Below are 21,540 nucleotides of genomic sequence, written 5' to 3'. Positions count from 1 at the left end.
TCATGAGGCATTTGTGTAGCAAACTTTGCTACATGAAGAATGTTTTCTGAAGAGAAGTGAACTGATTGAAATAATTATGTTGATCAGTGATTGGCTGTTGGAAGAAATACTGATCTGTAATTGGACTTTGAAAACAATGGCGATTAAGGGTTGGATGTTAACATTTTTGAGAGATGAGCAAACCCACTTACTCAACTCTTATAACCGGCAGTGAGTATTAATGTATGCTCCCAGATTGTTGCAATACAGATTTGTTGCTTAGCTCTTTTATTAAAATAAAGTTGCTAAAGGTAATTAAGTGACAAAGGTAGTAAATTGTCAAACTCGTGATTGCAGAAACCTTTAAGAAAATTGAAACCCAACTGAATATCATATTCTCTTAATGCTGTGATGCAATAGTACGCATTCTTTATGTGAGAAGATAAATATTTGGTTTAAGAATATTTAATTCAATTAAACACTTCAGCTCACCATCATGCAGCTCTGGAGGTAGTTGAAGACGGTGGCTTTGAGTGTGAACACTTCTCCTCGGATGACGGAGCTGGGCATGGTGAGACTCACAAAGAAAGGCTGGAAGGCAATAAGCTCGGTTTTCGGGGCGACTCCGAACCCGACAGGTGATGTACAAAATGCGCCAGCCTGCCATGTAGTGATGGAGTCTGGGACTGTTTTATTAAGGGTTGTCACTCCAGACTGACTGTAGAGGGGGAAAAAACATTGACTTAGTAACACAGAGTAAAAAAATGTGCAAAAAAAATCATAAACCACATGCACACCTGACTGAAACAAGATCCCAAATCCACGTCTCTGGGAAAAATTTGCGGATTGTAATAACTGGTTGAGAAACTTCACTGGAACTTGAGTCAACTGAAGTGGTTCCTTTTTCTCGGACATCTGGTGCTTCCTTGGAAGCTTGCAATTCTGTAACTACATATTAGGATATTTGATATAAATGATTGTTATTTAGCTGTCTATGATAGTATATTAGAATTGAATATGCAATATCTTGAGGGTATTTACATTGAAAATGGGTGAACAGAGTAAAGAAAGCTATCAGTACGTTCTTAAATTGACGTCAGGAACACTAAAAGGCCTGGAAGATCATAGAAATCAATTGTTGTGAATGACAGAAGAATTATTTTCTTAGTGGAAAAAAAACCCTCTACACCGAAGTTGGCCAGAACAACACCACCCTCCAGGACATGGGTGTATCTGTGTCAAAGTCAACAACCAAGATAGAACTTCATCAGAGGAAATATGGAGGTTGCTCTGCAATATATAAACCATTGGTCAGATTATCTAGAAAAGCAGTTTGTGAAGAACATTCTATGAACAGAAAGTTACAAACACCAACTTGTACCAGAGTGATGGGAAGAAAAGTGTATAGAAAAAGAAAGAAACTACCCATGAGCCGAATCTTCATTTGACCCTCATCTATTGGCACTGGCGTGTGTAGCTTATCATGAAACAGGATCCCATGCAATTTATTAATGATGTAACTACAGCATCAGGAAAAATTCTGAGGTGTACAGGGATGTGTATAGTCTGCTGACGTTCAGCCAACATGCTTCAAAACCCATTGTACAGCATTTCACAATGGAGATCTGAAGCAAAAACAACCCAATGCTTTTTTTAAGGAAAGGAAGTGGAATGTTCTGGAATGGCCATGTCAGTCACCTGACCTGAATTCTGTGGAGCTGCATTTCAGTTCCTAAGGGTAAAACTAAGGACAGAACACCACAAGCAAGCAAGGAGAGAAGACAGCTAGAATAAAGGCCTGGCATAGCATCAACAAGGAAGAAACGCTGTGTGTCTGGTGACGACTTTGGGTTCCAGACTTTAGGCAGTTTCATTTGGGTTTGTCAAATTACTTTTGATTTCTTAAAAAAACCCAAAAAGACTCCAATGAAATATTCTCATTTTTAAGCTCATTTTTAAGCTGCACATTAATCTATATTATTTCATTTAAACTTCATTATACCATAAATACACACATACAGTACATACATACATATATGCTTAATTAAGAATAACTTTGTCTGAATATTGGTGGATCTCACCAAGTCAAAATAAAATGGGGAAAACCACTTACCACGCTTCACATTGTTCACACATTCAACAGGTTTCTTTACATATGCATTGGTGAGGACTTTAATTCCTATATCCTGAGCAGGAAAAGAGTAAACAGTTATTTTCCATGTGCAAAAAACACATCTAACAATCTTTTTTTTTTCAAAGGCAGGTTTTTATTATGATCCCAAAATACTGCACAAGAATATTATCTAATATGACATGCCTTCTCCTGAATGTTCCACAGAGGGATAAAAGACAAAAATACTATGATTGCTGAATAAGAACTTTAGAAATAAATGCACCATTTTATGCTGTTAGATTTAAACAATTAACAGCAGCTTAATGATGTAGTGAAGCTGAGGTACTTTTGCTCATGTGAAGCTGATTAATTTCCTATAATAGCACACTTCCAGTTATTATTCCCCTTATCACACATCAATTTGCCAATAATAAACTTAAATTTCATTTGCATTTTTCATTTGCTTGTCATGTTACTGACACACCACAAGCAGAAATGCCTCTGTGTGGAAGACATTGGAAAACTTACAGATTTACCCTTTTGGAAACAACTATAAATGTTAAATAAATGGTTTCCATGAAAAAAATCACCATGTCATTAATGACAAAGGCTTATTATTATTATAGAGCATCCAGCCTACAAGTCACTGTATGAGCGGTTACTATAGAAATGATTGCATGTTAGAATGAGCATGAGCACGATGTCTTACTTTAAAGGTGCTGTACACATCCACCTTTCCAAAGTTCGGGAAAAAACCAATCTTTCGCGCTTGGGGTGCCAATGGGAAAATCCCAATCGGTGGTCCCCATTGGCATGGGTTCAGATCCTCTTCGTTGATGTTGTACGGATATCCTGATAAGGCTTTTACAGGCAGCATGTCAAACACCTGCAATAATGTAGTGAGACATTCTTAATAAGAACTGCCATTGTGATCTATTTGATTCTTAATGTTATAAATTGTTAAAAAAAAAAGGACTCAGAAGTCCATTACTAATAACTCTTATAATTATCTTGTAATAACTACCAAAAAATAACATAATATATTTTTTTAAAAATTATTTGAATGTAATCTTCAAAGTTTGCTTTGATTAACACTTTAAGCTATAGGAACCTACAATTATATTTGTAAAATATAAATCTGTAATGTAAAAAATATATATTAAAAGATTAACATGTCGATTTTAACTGCAATATAAAATTCTAAAAGTATGACTTAATGTTTACAGTTTTTTTTTTGCGGTATGAACAAGGTAATTATGCTACGGTGTTTAAACAAAACACCCTTTCAATTGTATACCATTATGTCTTTAATGACAAACAAAAATGGTTTTAAATAAAAATTTAAGTTAGGACCTATCCACAAATACCAGATATTTTTTGAAAATATAATTGTTACCTATTAGTATGCATTTAAAATTAGCCGTACAACCCAGTGTGAACGTACAGATTGGATGTTGAGCTCCTTCTCTGGTTGCAGCAGCAGCAGACTCTGATCTATGGCCTTCACTGAACACAGGGAACCTGGAGCAGCTTTCAGCTTCAGTGACGCCTCGTCACCAGGAAGCTCCTTAGAAGGTGAAAACTTTAGAGACACCTGAAAGACCGCAATAAAAAAAAAAATTCAATAAACAAAACCCGACTGAAGTCTTGGGACCGTATGAAATTTGAATGAACCAAATGACATTTGGAAGTTGCTGTGTTGGAAGCAGAAAAAAAAATAAAATGTTCGAAGTGTTGACTTGGTCTCCAAATTTCCCCGATTTCAATCTGATCAACAACAGGTCTGATTCATGAAGACTCCACCTTGCATCTTACAGGACTCGAAGGATCTGCTTCTAACGTCTTTGTGCCAAGTAGCACAGCACACCTTCAGAGCTTTTATGGAGTCCATACCTCGGCAGGTAAGAGCTGATTTGGTGGCACAAGGGTGACCTACATAATATTAGACAGGTGGTTTTAATGCTCTTGGTGATTTGTGGATGGAGACCATGCCATGGTGATCAGACTTGTAAATGTCAGTGAACCTTAGGGCAAACTCCATAGAAGGTCAAAACATCTAGTAGGGCCATCCTTGGGGAAAAGAGGTAAGGATAAAGGTACAAAAAGTACACTCCGTCCAGATTACAGTTACTGGGACCCCTGGAGCAAAGTGTCTGCAGGTGTGCATCTGGTGACTGGCCCACCCATATAACATCTATCTAATTATCTTTGGTTAACCATCTGCAACATATAGTGGTGGCTACGTGCAATGCCAGTGTTGACCAGTGTTAGACTGACTAAAATCCTGGAATAGAAAGTGGATTTGGGAATGTGGAATGTTAGATATTTGTACAGATTTGAGCTGGATGCAGTGGTGGCGGTATGTGGCCCATACCAGCAGTGATGGAAAGCAGTGAAGATGCAGATGGAGACCTTTAAGGACGATGTTTTAAGAGGGATCTGCTGATCATATTAATAATTATAGAAAACCACAAAGGCTGCAGCAGAAACTATTGATGAAGCAAAAGCCCAGACAGTGGTGTTGAGGGGGTGTGTGTGTTCTCATCTACTTTTGTCACCTCAGGAGGGGGAGACAAGACCATGCACAAGCTCTCCTAATCTAGTGCAGGTGGACTACTAATATTTATTAGGGATATTGTTGAGCAGTGGAAGGAGCACACTGTGAAGCTCCTTACTCAGCTGACATGCCCTCCCCTATCCAGTACTAGAATTTTATGGTGTCTACCTTGTTAACAGGGGCCAGACTGCACAGATAGATGAGATTCAGACAAATATTTTAAAGAGAGATATAGAAAGTTATATTTTCATAACTATTCAATATAGCCTGTTAAACCAAAAACTGTCTTTATTTATACCTTATTTGCCAAACACGGCTGAACAGGGAGGTTTATGCTGTCTGCCACGGCCTCGCCACTGGGAAGGACTGTGTACAAGACCACCTGAGCGACTGGGGACAACTTTATCAAATGCTGCAGAGTCACCACCAGGTTGCCCTTGTGCACTGCTACAGAACAGAAAAACATTAAGACTGTAAGTGTTGGTCAGCCACCAACACGGCACCATTTAGGTGTTTATATAAGTGTTACAAGAAGTTGGAAAAACTATTGAACTGATCCCAGTAAGAATTTCAGCTACATAGTTAATATAAAGCTAATAAGCTGTGGGGAGTTTGGAGTTTATTAATGTTGTGATTTTAATGAACCTGTTCCAGGCTTGATGGCTTCTGTGATACGTCCTTGCTGAACCAAATGTCCTTTATTCATCACCTAGAATTAAGATGCATAAGTTCTAATGTATTACATTATTCAGTAATGATGTTTAAAACTGGTAAAATGTACTTCTAATTAAAAATAAGTCTTTAAGTACTCATTTTCAATTATGTAAACATTCATGTAAACATCCCTTAAAACAAATGAGTACAGTTAAAGTATAATTCATGTTCTGATAATTCTTAACTATATCCTCATGTTATAATCTTATAATGAAAGTTAAACTCACCATATAGAAGAAGGTTATGGTCTTCTGGCGTGGTGAGAGTGCGCTGTTGTGTATCCTGTATTGGGCCCTGACTATGGCTTTTTTATTACAGCTTAAAGGTGTTGAGCAACTCCTTAATTTTATGAAACTCTGGCTCTTCGAGTAGAAAGGCTGAAGTCTGAGGAAAGCTGTGGGGTACTGTGGTGCAAACTGATTTTTCGTGCTTATAACAGGTCTGTTGGTTGTTTCATATTGTGCCTGTGTAAAAGAGAAAATAGCCTGATTAATAAACTGACGTGGCTCAATAAACTGACACTGCGATGAAAACCCAATGTTTAAAGACAAATATAGGTGTATCTGTTCAGTGCCTGTGCTGCTAGTCAAAAGCATAAAAAAGTGTGGTGAAGAAAACTTCTTACAAACTGCTAATACTGCTATTGTGGCAGTAGACCACAGTAGTAGACCATCTTAAACTGCAAGCAGTTAAACAGAAAATGGGGGTTCATTTTAAACATAGACACATACCTGTAGAGTGACTTGATTTAGACCCCATGGTTGAGTGTCGAGGGTAAATTTTGCAATACCTTTGTCATTTGTAACCAGCTTCCGTACAGAATTTTTATCTGCGTAACTTATAGTCAGATACACTACTTTTCTTTTCACTGGACTCGAGTTTGGGCCAGTTGCTTTAATCTAATGAAGAGGGACAAGAATATCAGACAACGGCAGAAACAAAAACATCACATCAATTAAACTGAAGAGAATGGGCTTATTTCCATTAATCAATAAATGGAAATTGATGTACTGGATATAATAATTTAGAAAAATAATATCAGCATGCGCAGTACTTTACTACTGTTCATTACAAAACAATACCCATCTAAATGTTAGCTACTAGACAGGTAGATATATATTAGCTGTAACCTTGTGTTAAAAGAGGCTCTAAAAAAAGGCTTATTTAGGCTAAGATTAGCATACTTTCTCAGCTTGTGGCATAATAAGTTTATGTTAGCCTACTCTTTAGATATATATTTAACAAATAAGCCTATTTAAAATGTTTCTATATACAGTTTACTGTTAATGATCAACAACATAATTACCCTTCCGTCATATGCCATTCTGGGCTTAAACATTGCTGGTGAATCCTCAAATGAAAGTCTGACGATATTAGATGTTATAGGAGAACTTCCTGACCCAGTCAGAATCACACCTACAGGATAAACACAGCCTTAACACAATCCTAATGTAGTGAAGGTTTATGAGCTGTTTTGATAATAAATGAATACACACTGCCCTCATCAGAAACATTGCTGAGTTTCGTAGTAGCATTTTACATACTACAGAAAAAAAAAGTAGTTTGTCTTTGAGAACACTGATAACTATTAACTTTTATTTAATGTTAGCTGTTAGCTATGTTAGCCTTTATGGCAATACTTTAAAAAAGCGTTAACCAAAAAATAATTAAATCTCTTACCAGTGCTGTCTTCTTCCACTTCACTCTGAACTATGATTGAAGCTTCATAGCGTGAATCACCTAATGCATATTCTGTCAGATCTATGATTTGTAGTCCACAACCTGTCTTGTCAGTCTAAAGCAAAAAAAAAAAAAAAGCAGGCAATATATACTATTACATATATATATAATATATATACTATTACATAGCAATTATATTACATGAGAACATGTTATGGATATTTATATAGCAACAAAAACTTGTATTGATTGATTCTTTCATAATAATAGTACATGTTTTATAATAATAAAAAAAGGTTGTTGCTCCTCAGTAAGTGTTTATCCAGGTCTGTGTGGCTTTTAAATGATTGCCATTTTTGGGCTTGATTAGTTTTACACATGGAGAGTTATGTAATTGGTTAATTATCATAATGTAATTCATGTATCTCTCAGATTTTAGTCTTCTAGAAATCCATCATAATGGTATGATGGTGTGATTGTTTTGTGTTTGTATGAAGACACTCTTGATAGTGCTCATTATACAAAGTAAATATGATTAACCTTCAATGTGTAATTCTTGCAGATGTCCGGTGGTGTTATGACCCCTATTGGCCGCTTGTATTTGTAGCTTTTATGGCAGACTCTTGCCTTCACCGTCCCTTTCACTGGCTTCCCGTATGTATATCTGCAGAAAGTTGAAAAGGGTTTTATGGAATATTCATTGTAGAAGTTTATACTGGCATGAATTTTTTTTTAATGGCTAATTTTTATTTTCTTTCAAGTGAAGCAATCACAAGCAAAAACAAAATCACTTTTTGAACATTGAATAATGTTGACAAACGTGTAGAACATTAAACTAGGCATGCAATAGATTTCAAATTCCAGTCTGGAGTGATGAAACAGAACATTATTCAGTAATGAACACTCACTTTGCACAGACTTTCAGTGTGGCATTAGTGTCCAGGATGGTTATGACTGGAGGAAGCTCTACTGTAACTTCAAATGTCGGCAGAACTGTAACAGATGGGTATGTTAAAATATAGCTGGCAGTCCTGTACAAGATATTTTCATCATTCATGATTTCCCAACCTATATAAACCTTTATAATTATATATATTCCAACCTGTATATATACAGTATATATAAAATCACTTATAGGTCAATTTGTAAATATAATCACACACACACACACACACATATATATATATATATATATATATATAATTACACAATAGATATGTGTAGAAATAGTCCAGTGGATGAATAAATAGGTTTGAAACACAAACAAATTTATGATCTGTTTATATATTTCTTGCCAAAAGCACAATGATGGCAATATTTTTTCATGAAACCATTTTCAAAAGAATATTATAAATAATTGGTTTCTAGAATCATATTTATATTAGAAACACTGAATTCAGAGTGAACTGATGATACTGTCTTCTAAATATTTTTTGTCATCACAGTATTGTCACTAAATTATAGATTAGATATATTTGCTATTCTAAGGACATCAATAAAGATAAACAGGTCCTGACCGTAGTCCTTGACTTCGAAGGTTTGCGTGAGCTGATTGTTTTTCTTGTCCCAGACAGTGATGACATAAACTCCTTTTGTGGCCTCAGAGTTTATGGGATATGACAGATCCACCAGACCGCTGGACGTGGGGACATTCAGCCACTGACCAATGCGGTTTGAGTTCGGGTCCTAGAGAAAAAAAAATGCTAATTTTAGATTACAGTCCTAAAATATGGTCATGGGATTGACTATGATTATTAATGAGGAAACAACATTCAGTTATTATACTATGTTTCCCACTACATAAAACTGTTATTTAAAAGGCAAAGGCATATCATAAAAGTTTCAAGTGAGTGTTGAATCTTTCACGTCATCGTACCTGCACAGCTATTGTTGGAAACTGAAAAGAAGAAAGAAAATATCGCATTATGTTCATGTAATATAGTGATTCATAAATTATTATAATGCACTTGTTCCTTGGAATTTGGTACCAACACTCTGGAAGCACTTTATACGCTGTAATAATTCCTCAAAACACCAAGAAAGTATATTATTATGTATTATATAAGTATATTCTTAATTATATTATTTATATTGATAACTTTGATGACTACATTCGCTCTTTTTTTGTTTATTAAAACTGTTCAGGCTTTGAATTTGTTAATAAAGCTTACAAAGGCAGTTTTGCCAAATTAAAATCTATATACTTTAAAAAGACACATTGATGATTTAATGACTTCATAGAAAGTGCTCCTGTGTTTTCTAGATGAGGAACTAATAAAAGTTTTCAAACCGTCTGTTTGTAGGTCAGGAAATTGGTGTCCAGAGAGGCGATGCGGAACTTCACTGCAGGGAGAAAATGCGTGAGTATTTTAAAGCATACATGATGGCTGAAGTCAGATCATATGATGAACATGTGACCAATCAGGTTAAAACACACACACTAAAGTTACCATTAAAACATATATAAAGCTCAAAGTACTGGAGAATTGGGAAAATAAAGGAAACTAATAACTGGGAAAATGATAAAGGTTGCTGAATTCTGATCCTGAGTGGTTAGGTGTTGAATTTTCTATGACAATAAATCATAAATATAAAAAAGAAATAGATCATTTGTTTTAAAAAAAAAACTACCTGTCTTGGATTACATCATGCTTTTTCCACCTCCTGACTCTGGTAAGGACATCATTGTTCAGCCTGTCTTGCCATTGGTTTATCCCAGTGTATTTGTGTGCTCACCTGTTTTCAGTTACCTTCTGATAATTTTATCTGTCTGTTTTGTTATTATTGAGTGAAGCTTTATAATGTTTTAAGTCCAAACCATTTCTCCATAATTCCTTGTTCCTCTGTTTTCTATCATGTTTTTACCAAGTTTTGCCCATGCTTCCTTGTTTTGTTGGTTTTCTATTTATCATTAGTCTTCATGGTCATGACCTTGCAGATGTTCGGGCTGCATTATTTTGGATTATCTGAGTTTGTCTCTGCCTGCCTGTGGTTTGATTCATGCCAGGAACTGTGACTATGACATTTGTAAATCCTTAAATAAATCCTGGATCTTGCATCCTGCCTCTACACCTCAGCATCTCACAGCAGAATGGTTGTGGTTGTACCAGTACATAACTCATACCCCACTGTCATTTACTAATAACAGTATGTATTTCTTATATCTTTCATTCAGTCGGATATGATATGAAATATGAATATGTTCTAATAGTGATCAGAGCATAGTCAGTGTGGAACTGAGGAAAGAATCAAAGTTACCTATTTGTCCTGGCTTGTAGATGGGTTTGTCCGTCTGAATGATGGTCAGTTGTCTTGGAGGAGTGATTAGGATTTTTGTTGCTTTGCTCAGGAGTATTTTTGACCCTTTAATCTGAATTGTTATAGATGCCACCAATTCCGCAGTCACAACAGGAACCTATTAGAAACAAAACAAAAATAAACAATGGCTGTTCAGAAGTAACTACTGCTACTAGGGTGGTGGCTCAAGTGGTTAAGACTCTGGGTCGTTGACTGGAAGATCGGGGGTTCAAGCCCCAGCACCGTGAAGTTGCCACTGTTGGGCCCTTGAGCAAGGCCCTTAACCCTCTCTGCTCCAGGGGCACTGTATCGTGGCTGACCCTGTGCTCTGACCCCAACCTCCAAGGCTGGGATATGCAAAGAAAGAATTTCACTGTGCTGTAATGTATATGTGACAAATAAAGGCTGTTGGCTATTGCTAATAATAACTTCAAACACTTTTATTATTTATACAAAAAGTTATTTACTAAATAATTTATCTATTTTTCATCTAACACACTTAGTATATTATTATTATTATTATTATTATTATTATTAGGGACAAGCACCAAAAGTGAATAGGCACCCTATTATTTTTCCAACTTTTTCTCCTTCTTATTCTTTTTCTGTTTGTTTATAGTGGTGCAAAAATTTGTGAAATTAAGGACACTGATTGGGGAGGGTCTAAACAACATTCAGATCAAATTTTGGGCGAGTTCTGGCAACTCTCTAGTACTTCCATCGGGTCAGATTTAGGCCTAATTTATAAAGTGCTACCATTTTCTTAATCTGCCTTTTTTCAATTCACCAAATTGCTACACAGCAAATTAATTGCTCTGGATTTTGCCTGCTCTCTCACGTAAGAATTTTTCCCTCAAATCTTTTTCCCCTCTATGTTTGTACAAAAATTTCTTGTTTAGCACATTTTATAATGTTCTATCAGTCTTCCTGATGTCCTACTTGCCTAAAACAGCTAAATTTGGTAAAAACATCTTGGTTAGTAGCTATCTAGCTAGGATTGTTAAATATTTTCAAATGTTGCCCTCTTCATTATAAAAATCAGATAGCATTCTACATGATTCATCTATCTGTTGTCTATGAGATGCATTGCAACCTCAATGAAAGCATTGAAAACCTTCCACTTCTTCCAAATAACTCCACCTGCTCCATAAAAATAATTTTAAGTCTTAACTTAAGTGCCAGAATTGAGCAGCTCTGGTCCTTCTAGTGGTGAAGCTCATTTCTCAACCAGAACAAGTAAAAGCTTGAAATAAACAACAAACAAAAGCATCCATTGTAATTTCTATATATACAAAATAACAATTGTTTAGGAAATCCTTAAAGTTCTATTATTATGACAGGTCTAGAAGCATGTGTAAACATTAGAGTCTGCACCTTTAAGATAATGACATTATAATGTTATTATGGGGAGTCTGACCTGGAATGGGATGCAGTGGTAGTAGTCTTGTTTAATAGACTTTTCAGCCAGAAGAGGGACACGGTTTTGGTTATATTCCAGGTTTACATTCAGTGAAACGGGTCCTGATGGGTTGACCGTGATGCATAACGTCTCAGTGGTGCCCCCTACTGTTCGGGAGGTCACAGCCAAGAGATAGAAGCTGAACAAAGACAAAATAATGCAAGTTAACAATGCTCTCTATTGCAAAGCAATGCTGTGTGTGGTATATTTTTACTTGACATCTACTTTCTCTCTATGCTTGCAAAAACTACTGACATGTCTTTAGTAGGTTTAGGCGGATGCTTGACTTTATCAGGTTTAGATGGACGCCTGCCATTCTCTTCATCAGATTCAGATGAATGGCTTCCATGCTTTTCATCAGATTCAGATGAATGGCTTCCTTTGTCAGGTTTAGGTGGATGCCTGTTGAGAAATATGAGCAAAGAGTTTATTTAGGTTTTTCCCCCCCAGATTTATGGGTTCCAAGTTGTTGAATTTTACTTAAATTTAATTTATGTGCGTATATGAATTGCTTCCCTTATTTTTGGATAATTTTTTTAACTATAATTGTAAAATAAATTGTAAAGAATTTTACTGAGCTGTAATGTATATTTGACACAAAGGGGTTTCTTTCAAGTTAAAATTCATTAATCCTAAAAATTCACACGTTTTAATAGTGAAGAATTTGACAATAAACAACAAAACATCATAGTGGCTATGTTAATCTACAAAATAAATCAACTGTTAGGACAAAAGCAGATGCAAATGTTTTTGTGAAAAACCTTTCTTCAGAAGACGTTATATATTGATTTGTGGATTTTATATGACGTCTTCATTGGCTTACACAGCGAAATTGATTTTTAAAAAATTCTCATTAGCCAACTAACTTCTACTATTAACAATACAGTTTGTGTTGCTCATGAAAATCATAGATAGCTTTCTGTACTTTCATGGAGCACGTTGTTGTTACCTAATATGGCAGAATGCATCGCAGCAGTCTTTAAGTTTACATAATTTGTTTAAATTAGCTAGCAAGCTGAAAACTGTTTCTTACTGAATATTTTATTATTAAATATTTAGCTATAAAGCTTCACTTTTTAAAATGAATTTAAAAATAATTTGATTATTGAGTGTGACACAGCAGTCCTCATGTTAATAGAAGGACATGACATCTGATTTTTTTGTTTAGACTTGCAGTTTATTTTTAATTAGCTTCAACAAATCACTGACCTTTCTTTATCGGGTTTATGTGGGTTCTTTTCTTTGTCTTTATCGGGTTTAGGTGGGTTCTTTTCTTTGTCTTTATCGGGTTTATGTGGGTTCTTTTCTTTGTCTTTATCGGGTTTAGGTGGGTTCTTTTCTTTGTCTTTATCGGGTTTAGGTGGGTTCTTTTCTTTGTCTTCATCCGGTTTAGGTGGGTTCTTTTCTTTGTCTTTATCGGGTTTAGGTGGGTTCTTTTCTTTGTCTTTATCGGGTTTAGGTGGGTTCTTTTCTTTGTCTTCGTCGGGTTTAGGTGGGTTCTTTTCTTTGTCTTTATCGGGTTTAGGTGGGTTCTTTTCTTTGTCTTTATCGGGTTTAGGTGGGTTCTTTTCTTTGTCTTTATCGGGTTTAGGTGGGTTCTTTTCTTTGTCTTTATCGGGTTTAGGTGGGTTCTTTTCTTTGTCTTCATCGGGTTTAGGTGGGTTCTTTTCTTTGTCTTTATCGGGTTTAGGTGGGTTCTTTTCTTTGTCTTTATCGGGTTTAGGTGGGTTCTTTTCTTTGTCTTTATCGGGTTTAGGTGGGTTCTTTTCTTTGTCTTTATCGGGTTTATGTGGGTTCTTTTCTTTGTCTTCATCCGGTTTATGTGGGTTCTTTTCTTTGTCTTTATCGGGTTTATGTGGGTTCTTTTCTTTGTCTTTATCGGGTTTATGTGGGTTCTTTTCTTTGTCTTCATCCGGTTTATGTGGGTTCTTTTCTTTGTCTTTATCGGGTTTAGGTGGGTTCTTTTCTTTGTCTTTATCGGGTTTAGGTGGGTTCTTTTCTTTGTCTTCGTCGGGTTTAGGTGGGTTCTTTTCTTTGTCTTCGTCGGGTTTAGGTGGGTTCTTTTCTTTGTCTTTGTCGGGTTTAGGTGGGTTCTTTTCTTTGTCTTTATCGGGTTTAGGTGGGTTCTTTTCTTTGTCTTTATCAGGTTTAGGTGGGTTCTTTTCTTTGTCTTCATCGGGTTTAGGTGGGTTCTTTTCTTTGTCTTTATCGGGTTTAGGTGGGTTCTTTTCTTTGTCTTCATCGGGTTTAGGTGGGTTCTTTTCTTTGTCTTCGTCGGGTTTATGTGGGTTCTTTTCTTTGTCTTTATCGGGTTTAGGTGGGTTCTTTTCTTTGTCTTCGTCGGGTTTAGGTGGGTTCTTTTCTTTGTCTTTATCGGGTTTAGGTGGGTTCTTTTCTTTGTCTTCATCGGGTTTAGGTGGGTTCTTTTCTTTGTCTTCGTCGGGTTTATGTGGGTTCTTTTCTTTGTCTTCGTCGGGTTTATGTGGGTTCTTTTCTTTGTCTTTATCGGGTTTATGTGGGTTCTTTTCTTTGTCTTTGTCGGGTTTAGGTGGGTTCTTTTCTTTGTCTTTGTCGGGTTTATGTGGGTTCTTTTCTTTGTCTTTATCGGGTTTATGTGGGTTCTTTTCTTTGTCTTTATCGGGTTTATGTGGGTTCTTTTCTTTGTCTTTATCGGGTTTATGTGGGTTCTTTTCTTTGTCTTTATCGGGTTTATGTGGGTTCTTTTCTTTGTCTTTATCGGGTTTATGTGGGTTCTTTTCTTTGTCTTTATCGGGTTTATGTGGGTTCTTTTCTTTGTCTTCGTCGGGTTTAGGTGGGTTCTTTTCTTTGTCTTCGTCGGGTTTATGTGGGTTCTTTTCTTTGTCTTCGTCGGGTTTAGATGGGTTCTTTTCTTTGTCTTTATCGGGTTTAGGTGGGTTCTTTTCTTTGTCTTCATCGGGTTTAGGTGGGTTCTTTTCTTTGTCTTTATCGGGTTTAGGTGGGTTCTTTTCTTTGTCTTCATCGGGTTTAGGTGGGTTCTTTTCTTTGTCTTTATCGGGTTTAGGTGGGTTCTTTTCTTTGTCTTTGTCGGGTTTATGTGGGTTCTTTTCTTTGTCTTTATCGGGTTTATGTGGGTTCTTTTCTTTGTCTTTATCGGGTTTATGTGGGTTCTTTTCTTTGTCTTTATCGGGTTTATGTGGGTTCTTTTCTTTGTCTTTATCGGGTTTATGTGGGTTCTTTTCTTTGTCTTCGTCGGGTTTAGGTGGGTTCTTTTCTTTGTCTTCGTCGGGTTTAGGTGGGTTCTTTTCTTTGTCTTCGTCGGGTTTAGGTGGGTTCTTTTCTTTGTCTTCGTCGGGTTTAGGTGGATTCTTTTCTTTGTCTTCGTCGGGTTTAGGTGGGTTCTTTTCTTTGTCTTCATCCGGTTTAGGTGGGTTCTTTTCTTTGTCTTTATCCGGTTTAGGTGGGTTCTTTTCTTTGTCTTTATCCGGTTTAGGTGGGTTCTTTTCTTTGTCTTTATCGGGTTTATGTGGGTTCTTTTCTTTGTCTTTATCGGGTTTATGTGGGTTCTTTTCTTTGTCTTTATCGGGTTTATGTGGGTTCTTTTCTTTGTCTTTATCGGGTTTATGTGGGTTCTTTTCTTTGTCTTTATCGGGTTTAGGTGGGTTCTTTTCTTTGTCTTCATCGGGTTTAGGTGGGTTCTTTTCTTTGTCTTCATCGGGTTTAGGTGGGTTCTTTTCTTTGTCTTCATCGGGTTTAGGTGGGTTCTTTTCTTTGTCTTCATCGGGTTTAGGTGGGTTCTTTTCTTTGTCTTTATCGGGTTTATGTGGGTTCTTTTCTTTGTCTTTATCCGGTTTATGTGGGTTCTTTTCTTTGTCTTTGTCGGGTTTAGGTGGGTTCTTTTCTTTGTCTTTATCGGGTTTATGTGGGTTCTTTTCTTTGTCTTTGTCGGGTTTAGGTGGGTTCTTTTCTTTGTCTTTATCGGGTTTATGTGGGTTCTTTTCTTTGTCTTCATCAGGTTCAGTTGGATGCCTGTAAAGAAACGTGTAGACAATAGAGCACAGTCAGTAGTTAGTCAGGGCAAATGGTGTATGAAATGTGTCTCTAAAAATTGGGGAACACATTTCTTTTTTTAGAAGTAATGAAATTCAAACAATTTCAACTTTATTAACTATTGAAAAAATAGAATTTTAAGTTTCAGTACTCAAGATTGTATATTAAACGTTATCAATCATTATAATGGCTATTTTTTCTTTTTAAAACTGCACAAATCACATTCCTTAAAAGACTGACCTTTCATTCTCTTCATCCGATTCACATGACTCCCTGTAAAGAGGAACATTAGAGCACAGTTCAACAGTTTATCAGTTTGTCTATATATGAAATGCTATTATGCGTTATGACAACAAGATATCTGGTTTCTGTCTAGATTGAATTTTTAATGAAGGAATCTCAAAAAAACACTGACCCTTCTTCATGTTCTTGAGATGCAGGAGGGTGCTTGTCATTTTCTTTATCAGATTCAGATGAATGCCTGTAAAAGGTAGGAGCAGACATTAGACCACAGGTCAACCTTTAGTCAAAGAACAATATCTGCATAATAGTAGGTATTAAAAATGTAGTTTTTTTCTCTCTCAGATTTATAGGTTTTATGGTTTTATGGTTTAATGGTAATCACATGAGCAAAACATCTCACCATGTTACACAACGCATTATTTGGATTTATAACACCACATAACACTCTTAATTAACATTAAATTTTTACATTTGCTTGTTAGCTGACTACCAAGAGAGTTGCTCTCCCACTTTCACAGCTTACATGAGCATAGATGCTTTGGCTAAATATTGTATTTTTAGTAGTTTCATAGCTTGTCTCCAACGAAAAAATAAAATAAAATTGAATTATCGATTGGTTGAATTTCTGCTGTGAATCTCTGTGAAACTTATTCAAGTTTGTTTTTGATTAAATTCATTGAAAAAGTTTCGGAAAATCACTGACTTTTCATTCTCTTCCTCAGATTCACATGATTCCCTGTAAAGAAATATGAGCAGATATTGGAGCACAGTTCAACATGTAGTCAGGTAAGTATTAAAATATTGTTTTTAGTGCATATGCTTATATATTAATCTGTTATATTTTGTATAGCTACAATTGAGGAGTTTTAAAAAACCTAACCCTTCTTCATGTTCATGAAATCCAGAAGGATGCCTGTAGAGAAATATGAGCGGACATTAGAGCACAGTTTAACATGCAGACAGTCTCAGGGCTAAGAATTGAAGTATTGTTCTTCTTCATATTATTATTTCACAAATGTATGGGTTAAATGTAGTCATTTGTTGAATATTACATGTTTTTTATGATAATATTTTGGAAATGTGATAGTGAATGTAGTAATGAATGAATGGAAGCTTCATTAAGTTAAACTTCACAAACTATAGAAATGCAAGAATTCAAGAATTTAATGTAAACATCGAACATTCGTAATGGATATTTTTTTATATTGTTAAATTAACAATTAAAGATTTGTTAGGACAAAAGCTGTTGACTTTTGTGTTGTGGAGACACATGTACTTCATGGCAGAACCTGCACTGAATCAGGAATGCATTACACATACCAATACCCTGAGATCTTTTTTAAAGCTGTTTTTAATGGTTTTTTCCCTGACTAACACACCACTATTAAAATAGTTTGAAATGAGGTCACTGAAAACACAAATCAAGTCATGTACCTTTTAGATATATTTATATAAGTGCTGTTTAAAGATGTATTGGTTACATACTGTATAATACAAAGTACAGTGTTCAGTCAAATTCTTTTTTTGTTTCAACTGAATTTATTTAAACCAGAATAAAAAATAGAATTTATCTAAACTAGAGTTTACTTTTATGATTGTAAGAAATGAAAAAAAAAAAAAAACTATTAAGTATAATTAAGTGTTAAGTAATATTATGTATTACTGAAATATTGAAGCTTGGTCGAAGAAACAGTATGACTGTGTTTTAAATAAAGTGCAGTTATGTGCAGTGTTAGAGAGTCCAAGCTCCTGTCCTATGTGTCGTCAAAAATTTGTGAAAATTTAGATGTAACATGAAATTGTCATTTCATCTGAAACACATACATGGCACATGTGCAAAACGTGTAGGAGACATTACAATATACCCACTTATATACAGTATATATACGAAAAACCATCTGTATTAATAGCAATCTAGCTAGCAGTAGCAAGTTTTCTAACCTTACCTGAGGTTGATTTCTTACAAAAATCATTAGATACCTTTTAGTTTTTACAGATATTTCTGTTCTGTTAGCAATTAGCAATGTAGCATTGAGCTTCTGTCGTCTCACCTGCACTTCCATTACTTACTATATAATTCATTATTGAATATTGTAGATACTTAGATTGTCTTTGATTTAAAAAAAAATATATTATAGATTGGTTGAATTCCTGCCGTTGGAGTCCTCATGGGACTGCATAGAAAACATGCATGACAGTGATATCTGATTTATTTCTAGGCTTGGTGTTTGTTTTCAAATAACTTCATTAAAAAGTCTTAGAAAATCACTGACCTTTCTTTGTCCTTATCGGATGGATTTTTCTCTTTTTCAGAGTGATGCTTGTCTTTGTCTTTTTCAGAGTGATGCTTGTCTTTGTCTTTTTCAGAGTGATGCTTGTCTTTGTCTTTTTCAGAGTGATGCTTGTCTTTGTCTTTTTCAGAGTGATGCTTGTCTTTGTCTTTTTCAGAGTGATGCTTGTCTTTGTCTTTTTCAGAGTGATGCTTGTCTTTGTCTTTCTCTTTATCAAATGAATGTTTGTCTTTGTCTTTTTCAAATATAGATGGATTCTTGTCTTGGTCAGGTGGATGCTTATCTTTGTCTTTATCAGATGTAGATGGATGCCTGTGAAGAATTATAAATGGACATCAGCCCATACTTCAACATTTATTCAGTCTTAGGGCAACTTCTAAATAATAGAGAGAATGAAATTGCAGGGATTTTTTTTTCATATTTATGGGTTAACATAAGTATTAGCAATTTTTTAATATTATGAAATTTTAAACAGTTTTCATTGAAATGTACCTACAAGTTTCAGTACTCAAGAATTAGATATAGAGATCAGATAACAGCATATTAGCTCTTTTGTGCTAGCTGAGGAAAAAATATTCACAGTTGTTATAATGAAATCCGGTGTAAAGCTGCTATTTCTTTGGAGGTTTTCTGTGTTAAAGGAATAATCCATGTCTGAACATGAACAGACCTACTGCTCAAGGAAATACTGACCATACATTCATTTTGTGAAAAAATGTTAAGTTAAACCTAGATTTATGAGACAAAAATACAGTAATTGCCATTAGATGCAAGTGTAATTAACAGAGGATTTTTTTTTTGTATTTTATTTGGAATTGTCACAAAAGTATGTTCTGTTCACTCTGATTTTTTAACTCTTACTGTAACTGGACTGCAAGATTGACAGCATGTCCTGAACAACCTTAACAATGTAAATGCTGTCCTGGCTTGAGTTTAGATGAGAAACTGAAATTTGTCCAAAATATTTGAACTTTCAATTAGCTACACAGCTAATGGAAGAAATCATGTAAACTCAGAGACCCTTTTGATATGATTAAACAAAATAGGTAATGATTTGTCCTGAGAAAGACAGACTGAAGTAAGGTTAGAAAAACTGAACATTATGAGCTAGGTAACTAATAAGCCAAAAGATTTTACCTTGTTCTGATTGTTTAGACAAGTAATAAAACACATAAAATGCAGGCAATTATATATATATCTAACCCTAGCCTAACCTAGCTATATATAACCTAGCTTGTACCATTCAGTTTTTCTAACCTTACCACAGTCTGTCTTTCTCAGGAAAACGATTACCTATATTTTTACAGTGCTCAGTTTCTTTCTACCCTGAGCACATTTTTATATCCTGCATCACACAGCATTAATTTGATTAATCATATCACAAGGGTCTCTGGGTTTACATTATTTCTTCAGTTAGCTGTGTAGCTGGCCATTTCAAGTGTTTGCCTTCTTACCCTTTTTCATGTCTTACTAAACATTTTATTATAATTATTGAATATTACTGCTACATTGCTGCATGAATAACGCTAACATCTGACAAAAATCTTTCTGTGAAGACTTTTAAGAGTTTTTTTAATAGGATCAATTAAGGAGTATCAGAAAATCACTTGCCTTTCTTTGTCTTTATCAGACTCAGGGGGATGCCTATGAAGAATTAGGATCATGCATTAGATCATAGCACCCCCCCCCCTTGCAATTTCCCATGTAGGAAATTGTTGATTATTTCTTATATTTTCATCTATGAAATATTATAATATTAATAAATCTTTTTAATAATTAATAAATGTTTTTGTAAATGTAATAAAATTTGAACAATTTCATCAACTAAGAAATGCAGCTATTATTAATACGAAAGGACATAAAGGACATTCACACTTCTCATCAAAATATAATTTCAATTTTTATACTAAAATTATGAAAACAAATGGCCATATATGAACACAAAGTGAATTAATTCATGCACATGGAGCACAACTGAATTAGGATTAAAAAACATTTTGGTTTGTTTTGTTTTTGTTTGTTTGTTTGTTTGTTTTTATTTTTAGCATTTTTTCAGACCAGTTCTTAGCTTCTTTAACGAATCTGAATATTTATACATTTTTTAGTCACTTCATCATTCACTTTCAGTTAATCATTCAAATCTTATTTTTTTAAATATTAACAAAAATGTCAGTAGCCCTTTCAATCATAGAAATCAAATCATTTAATCATAAAAACAAATATCTGAGAATATTAAAGGATCTTACTTGTGTCTGAAGGTCGCCAGTACGACGGTGTTTGAAACAAGCAAAAAAAGGGCGAACGTTACTCTAGAAGGCCCCATCCTGGAACCGAATCGAGCACAATCATACCAGGTAAGATGATCTTAGAGCACTTGTGGTATATATTAACCTTCACCCCACCCAAATATATTTAACACTGTGGCGGTTTGTGAGCACCTCCCTCTTGTATCACTTCTTCTGGCCTTGCACTGTATGTTCACATCACATGCCTTACTTTATCTGTCAAATTTTAGTTATCATTAGTGTTTATTCGGTTAAATAAAACATTTGATAATGAGAACTAACAGCTTGACATAAGAAACTAAAACAGATAATTTTTTTTTATTAGATACATCAAGTATCACAGCCTCAATGTGTTTATGCCACAAACACAAGTTTTTGCAGTCATTAATGTGTTTATGTATAATTCTGTGCATATGGTACAAATATAGTGTAAAGATGTTTGTAATGTTTCACAGATTCCACCACAAGATGTTTTCATTTTATATTATTCTGTGTGATTATTTCTCTATATTGACTAAAGTAAAATGAATTAATAATTGAAAAATTTACTTCTCTGTAACTAAAATAATTATTCTTTGGTACTGTCACTTACATTTCTATATATTTGTTTAGATCATTTGATACCTTTGTGTACTTTTTGTGTATTAATGTCCGCAGTTGTATTATGCTAATGATCTTTTAAATGTATTTCCTTTTAATCCTCTTCCAGTTACGAAAAGAGCTTGTCAATCATTCTTTAACTGAATGATCAATATAGTATGATCAATATAATGAAATGTTTCCATTAGTAACTTCCTGCAACAGTTTTCATTCATCTTAATGGAGGTTTAGTGTCACTCTATCTTAAGAGTCAGTGAACAGAACACAAATATGCTACAACAGGAAAGATATGA

At 34.9% G+C, this 21,540-nt stretch overlaps 2 protein-coding genes across 2 annotated transcripts in view; both read right to left on the bottom strand.

Moving 5' to 3' along the window:
• LOC131352875 (alpha-2-macroglobulin-like protein 1) overlaps positions 1 to 18,134 on the bottom strand; it is a 27,720-nt gene extending 9,586 nt beyond the window's left edge. The window contains exons 1-24 of the mRNA XM_058389394.1: positions 18,052 to 18,134; positions 16,952 to 16,984; positions 16,775 to 16,807; positions 16,244 to 16,309; positions 16,069 to 16,101; positions 12,055 to 12,201; positions 11,758 to 11,938; positions 10,302 to 10,458; positions 9,334 to 9,386; positions 8,920 to 8,940; positions 8,561 to 8,729; positions 7,952 to 8,036; positions 7,584 to 7,707; positions 7,044 to 7,158; positions 6,670 to 6,779; positions 6,095 to 6,262; positions 5,591 to 5,827; positions 5,295 to 5,358; positions 4,948 to 5,096; positions 3,537 to 3,686; positions 2,802 to 2,978; positions 2,093 to 2,165; positions 777 to 927; positions 472 to 697 (exon numbers count right to left, since the gene is read on the bottom strand). Coding sequence (XP_058245377.1) covers positions 472 to 697; positions 777 to 927; positions 2,093 to 2,165; positions 2,802 to 2,978; positions 3,537 to 3,686; positions 4,948 to 5,096; positions 5,295 to 5,358; positions 5,591 to 5,827; positions 6,095 to 6,262; positions 6,670 to 6,779; positions 7,044 to 7,158; positions 7,584 to 7,707; positions 7,952 to 8,036; positions 8,561 to 8,729; positions 8,920 to 8,940; positions 9,334 to 9,386; positions 10,302 to 10,458; positions 11,758 to 11,938; positions 12,055 to 12,201; positions 16,069 to 16,101; positions 16,244 to 16,309; positions 16,775 to 16,807; positions 16,952 to 16,984; positions 18,052 to 18,134 — 2,805 coding nt within the window. The remainder of the gene's footprint in view (positions 1 to 471; positions 698 to 776; positions 928 to 2,092; positions 2,166 to 2,801; positions 2,979 to 3,536; positions 3,687 to 4,947; positions 5,097 to 5,294; positions 5,359 to 5,590; positions 5,828 to 6,094; positions 6,263 to 6,669; positions 6,780 to 7,043; positions 7,159 to 7,583; positions 7,708 to 7,951; positions 8,037 to 8,560; positions 8,730 to 8,919; positions 8,941 to 9,333; positions 9,387 to 10,301; positions 10,459 to 11,757; positions 11,939 to 12,054; positions 12,202 to 16,068; positions 16,102 to 16,243; positions 16,310 to 16,774; positions 16,808 to 16,951; positions 16,985 to 18,051) is intronic.
• A 93-nt stretch (positions 18,135 to 18,227) lies between these two features.
• Positions 18,228 to 20,821, bottom strand: LOC131353405 (uncharacterized). Its single transcript, XM_058390410.1, has 2 exons — positions 20,609 to 20,821; positions 18,228 to 18,674 (listed from the first exon to the last, which is right to left on the bottom strand). The coding sequence occupies exons 1-2, from the start codon at positions 20,683 to 20,685 to the stop codon at positions 18,329 to 18,331; spliced, it is 423 nt and encodes a 140-aa protein (XP_058246393.1). The 5' UTR covers positions 20,686 to 20,821; the 3' UTR covers positions 18,228 to 18,328.
• Positions 20,822 to 21,540: the final 719 nt, after the last annotated feature.

This window comes from Hemibagrus wyckioides, linkage group LG05, assembly GCF_019097595.1.
Source record: "Hemibagrus wyckioides isolate EC202008001 linkage group LG05, SWU_Hwy_1.0, whole genome shotgun sequence".
NCBI classification, from domain to species: domain Eukaryota; kingdom Metazoa; phylum Chordata; class Actinopteri; order Siluriformes; family Bagridae; genus Hemibagrus; species Hemibagrus wyckioides.
This window is presented reverse-complemented; position numbering and strand designations above follow the sequence as displayed.